This window comes from Otolemur garnettii, unplaced genomic scaffold, assembly GCF_000181295.1.
Source record: "Otolemur garnettii isolate 467f Iridium unplaced genomic scaffold, OtoGar3 scaffold00003, whole genome shotgun sequence".
NCBI lineage: Eukaryota > Metazoa > Chordata > Mammalia > Primates > Galagidae > Otolemur > Otolemur garnettii.
In genome coordinates, this window is record NW_003852398.1 from 21,412,702 (window position 1) to 21,417,945 (window position 5,244).

The 5,244-nt window shown below is 37.9% G+C and overlaps 1 protein-coding gene across 2 annotated transcripts in view; it reads left to right on the plus strand.

The window, feature by feature from the left end:
* The window catches only part of GEMIN5 (gem nuclear organelle associated protein 5), a 61,359-nt gene that overhangs the window by 976 nt on the left and 55,139 nt on the right, over positions 1 to 5,244 (plus strand). For both annotated transcript variants that reach the window (XM_003782011.2, XM_012808679.2), the window contains exons 2-3: positions 407 to 567; positions 1,447 to 1,628. In XM_003782011.2, the coding sequence (XP_003782059.1) occupies positions 407 to 567; positions 1,447 to 1,628 (343 nt within the window). The remainder of the gene's footprint in view (positions 1 to 406; positions 568 to 1,446; positions 1,629 to 5,244) is intronic.

Below are 5,244 nucleotides of genomic sequence, written 5' to 3' on the forward strand. Positions count from 1 at the left end.
CCTGAGCCCAGGAGTTTGAGTTTGCTGTGAGCTCTGATGCCAGAGCACTCTACCGAGGGCGACATAGTTAAGACTCAAAGTCTTTTTAAAAAGTCTCAAAAAAAAAAAAAAAAAAAAGAAGCACTTTAACAGTCTTCATTTGAGCTGCTTCCCAGCCTGTGAGTTAAGTACAGCACAGGATTCAACATCATTTTACAGTTTAGAGGGTTGAGGTCATTTGTCAAGAGATACAGTGATATATCTGAAGTGTCCTGCTAGCACTCGGGAGTTCTGGTAGCGAGTCCGTGGATACTTTGTTATACATAGCAACTCCACCGCATTTGTTTACTCATCGTCCAACAACACGGATTCTGCGAAGAATTTTCTCTAGCCCTTTAATTAACCTAAGGTCTCGTTTTGCTTGAAGTCATAGGAGAGTTGGTGGGACACACGGATAGAGTATCTGGCTTCACATTTTCTCATCACCCTGGTCAGTACAACCTCTGTGCCACCAGCTCTGATGATGGTACTGTGAAAATCTGGGATGTAGAGACAAAAAAAGTTGTAACAGAACACTCGCTTCATCAGGTACCGTGGCTTACTGATTTCTCAGACTATTTTTATATGACTGTGCTGAGGGTTCTTCTGTTTCGAGTATAGTTTTGCTAGCTCATCTGTGCAAGCACAACTTGTATAATTGTGTTTGTTAATTAGATAAGAAATCATATATAGTATGTGTCTCAACTTTTTGGGAGGAGATACATACAAACCTGCCGGACAAAGTGCCCTGCCACCTGTTTTTGCAAATAGTTTTATCCATTTGAGTATTATCGGTGGCTGTTTTCATGCTACAGCGGTCGAATAGATGAAACAAGAACAGTATGACCTTCACAGTTCTACAGCGTTTACTCTCTGGTCATTCACATGAGATAGATTTGTGATATAAATTGTAAATGAGTGAATGAAGCTGATTTTTAAACTAAATGGTTACTTGACATACCTACTTTGAATATTCAGAGAACAAATAAAGGAAGCGGAAAGACCTGCTTAATCTTTGAAAGAACTTTTCATTAAGCTATTAAAAGAAGAAAAATATGCTAATGATTCTTTGGTCCTCGGTAGTTTAAATTTTCACATAATTTTTGTTACTATAGTGTTGCTATACAAATAGTACCAGGTGTAGAATATAAATGTCTTAATGGAATAACTAATAAAATGCCGTGAAGGCTATGTTGACCAGTTTGATGAAAGCATTTCAAATTGTATGTAAAACTAGCATCTTGTACCCCATGAGTGCATTAATGTACACAGCTGTGATTTAATAAAAAAAAAAAAAAAAATAGTACCAGGTATTTTTAAGTACCTCAAATGCAGCTATCATTATGCTGGTTTGTGATACAGGTTAAAAATTAAGTAAAAGTTCAGCATTGACAAATGAGAAACATACATTTTTGTTTTGTTTTAAAGCATACAATATCAGCATTGCATTGGTCTCCTCAAGTAAAGGACTTAGTAGTATCTGGAGATGAAAAAGGAGTAGTTTTCTGTTACTGGCTCAACAGAAGTGACAGTCAGCACCTCTTTATAGAACCCAGGACAATTTTCTGTCTTACTTGTTCACCTCATCATGAAGATTTCATAGCCATTGGGTAAGTACTATGCCGTATGTAATGATGATTTATTTCTGTTTATGATCATATTTTACATTTGCTTTACCTTCTCCCATCCCTTCATTCCTCGAAGGAAACTCTATATTAACTACTTGTTTTTGTTTCTTTGTTTTCCATGATACTGTACTTTCATCATTGTTGATGTCTCCTTCCTCCATTCAGCCTCCAAATGTAGTGTCTTCTTTCACCTTTTTCTCCCACTATAATGTCCTTGGGGTATGATATGAACTCCCACAGTATCAGAAGACGCTGCTTTGTTCTCTTGTTCTGAGCATTCCCTTAAGATTAAAAAAGTGATGTGCCATTGGGATCTGTCTCCTTGTTGATCATCAGCATTGTTTGACATGAGCTGCCTAAGTGAACATTCTTTTTTTCCTTACCACTTCATGTACTTCTTGTTTGAAGATATCTGTTTAAAGATTTGGCATAAACAAATTTACTAGAATGTTGAAAGAGAAAGTCTGACTGGGGCAAATTCAAGTGACTGGGAGTAGGGTGGGGTAAGGTAAAGGAGATAGGCAGAGACAACTTTTTCACAAAACTTGTAAAAATTTGTGTAGACATAAAGCCATGGGAAGTAGATGTTATTTATCATAGGAGTATTAAATGGAAGATACCAAGGGCATGTTTTTATGTTTTTTGGGGGGTTTTTTTTGAGACAGAGCCTCAAGCTGAGCCCCTGAGTAGAGTGTCATGGCTTCACTGCTCACAGCAACCTCCAACTCCTGGGCTCAAGCGAGTCTCCTGCCTCAGCCTCCCAAGTAGCTGGGACCACAGCCCCCCGCCACAATGCCCAGCTATTGTTTGGTTGCAGCCATTATTGTTGTTTGGCGGGCCCGGGCTGGATTCGAACCCACCATCTTAGGTGTATGTGGCTGGCGCCTTAGCCGCTTGAGCCACAGGCGTCGAGCCGGCATGTTTTTATGTTGATGGAAGTGAGGCTTAAAAAGAAGGCCAGCTGGTTGCAAGAGTAAACTAATAAATACAGCAGTGATGTTGAAAAGAGAGAAGTTGGAGTCAAACGACAAATAGAACAGCTGAGAATATGGAAATAGGTACAAGTTGCTAGATAGAACTATTTGAAAGAGCAGGATATTCCATTATATGTTTTCTGATTTTCTCAGGCATAAGTGGTAGAGTCAGGTTCAATATTCAATTGGAATGGATGAAGGTTTGAAAATAGTCGTCTCACAGTGTAGGAAAATGAACTTACTAGGGAAAATTGTAGGTCCGTTGTTTACTGTTGAGTGCCATGCTAAAGATCGAAGTCACAAATTTAAAGTAAACCACTCAAACTAATTGAGAAAGGAGATGGTTGGATTCGGCCAGTTTTGGAGTTTTGTACCATGAATATCCTTGACGGAGAAAGAGACAAGGGCTCTAATAGTGGTTTTTAAAAAGTGATTGTAATGATAGATCATGAAATCTGTGGAGCTTTGAGGAAGGATAGGGAGGCAAGTGTAGATGAATGATAGTGAAAATGTAAGAGTCTGTGGATTGGTGATCTTGTGAAGTGGGAGCAGTGTGGCAGTGGAGGTACTGGAGAGAATAAGCAGATCTCACTTACTTGGACAATCTTCATTGATTATCCTCAAAGTTTGATTCAAATTTCACAATTACCAATTTCATGACAGTTGCATTATATAACTTGGTGATTTTCGATGTATAATCTTTGAAGACTGATGTACTGTATTTTTTTCTTTTTTTTTTCCCCCCCAGTTTTTGGCTGAGGTTGGGTGTGAACCCACCACCTCTGGCATATGGGGCCAGCGCCCTACTCCTTTAAGCCACAGGTGCCACCCTCTATTCTTTTTTCAAAATAAGGCCAGTATTTTCCCTTGTATAGTTATATGATATACAGAAAGTATAATAGATAGAACTTTTTTGCAGAGTGCAGTTTTGTACTTTCCAATAAAGCAAAGATATACACATCTTACCTCCTGCCAGTTATATTACTAGACATCAAACCTAAAATTATCTTAATGTGTATAAAAGAAAATGAACAGGCTCAGTACCTGTACTCAGTGGCTGGGGCACCAGGCACATACACCGGAGTTGGCGGGTTCACATCCAGCCCAGGCCTGCCAAATGACAATGAGAACTACAACCAAAAAATAGCCCAGCATTGTGGCAGGCACCTGTAGTCCCAGCTACTTGGGAGGGTGAGAATTGCTTAAGCCCGAGAGTTTGAGGTTGCTGTGAGCTGTGACGCCACAGCACTCTACCCAGGGTGACATAGTGAGACTGTCTCAAAAAAAAAAAATGAAAATGAACAACAATGTTTGTTTGTTTGTTTGTTTCCTTCATTAAATAAATTTTATTTTTTTAACATTGAAAAGCTTTGTTTCTTTATTTCTCTCTTTTTTTTTAATTAAATGATAGCTGTATACATTAATGCAAACGTGGGGTACAGTGTAGTGTTTTCATATACAATTTGAAATACTTTCATCATGCTGGTTAACATAGATTTCATGTCATTTGCTTAGTCATTGTGTCAAAACATTTATATTCTAGTTCTAGAAAAGTTTGCTTGTACCCTTGTTAGACAGATATATAGGTGATCTTTCCGGTCGCCCTTCCCAACAGCAATGTTTGTTATAGCAAAAAAAATGGAAGCCCTTCAAAAGGAAACTTAATAAATTGTGGTGTATTTGCATAATGTAATACTGATATAATAGTATAAATGATCAGAGACCAGGTACAGAGTTACGTGTATCAACCTGTATGACTCACAAACAGATTGAGTGAAAAAAGTAAGCTGCAGAAAGATGGATTACATAATACTATTTATATGAAATTTTAAAATGTATATTATGTATTTTACACCCAGTAGAACCTCTGTAAATTGACCACCCAAGAGACTGTAACAGACTGGCCAACATCCAGAAGTGGTCAGCATAAGTAACGTTCATTGAGTATAAGTGGTCTATGTGCAGTCTGTGAAAATTAGGTCAACTTAAGGAGGTGGTCGATTTAGGGAGGTGATTGACTATGGAGGTTCTGCTGTATTGCGGTATGTATTAGGAATATATACAAAGAAAGGCTAGGAATGATTTAACACAAATTTACAATTTTTTACCTCTGGGTAAAGGAAGAAAAGAAAGAGGTCTGAGGAGGAGAGAGATTTGATTGAGGTGGGATATTCAGGGGACTTCAGCTCTCTCAGTAATTATTTTTTTCTTAAACTATGTGGTAGATACCTTCTTAAGTATCTGAAATAATTCATGTTTTAGAAGCTATTAGGATTTCTCAGTTTCTTCTAAATTCATAAAATGACAACCTTGGAATATGCAGGTCTGGAGTAAAGAGGTCTGTAGCTTTTCTTAAGGTCACAGATAGAAAAGTAGTATCACTTGTCAAAAGGAGATTTTTTTTTTCAGTAAACTAGGACAAATTTGTCTCTAATTAGAAGAATTGCTGTATCCCTGTATGAACCATTTTTCTATAAGTTCTCTTAGAACAAAAGTATATTCTACTGTTTGAGCTTTGTACCAGGCAACATATCCATTATTACTTAGGGACAAGAGTTTCATGATGGAAAATTGTTTTAAAACCAGGAAGCAGGCTCAGCGCCTGTGGCTCAAGTGGCTAAGGC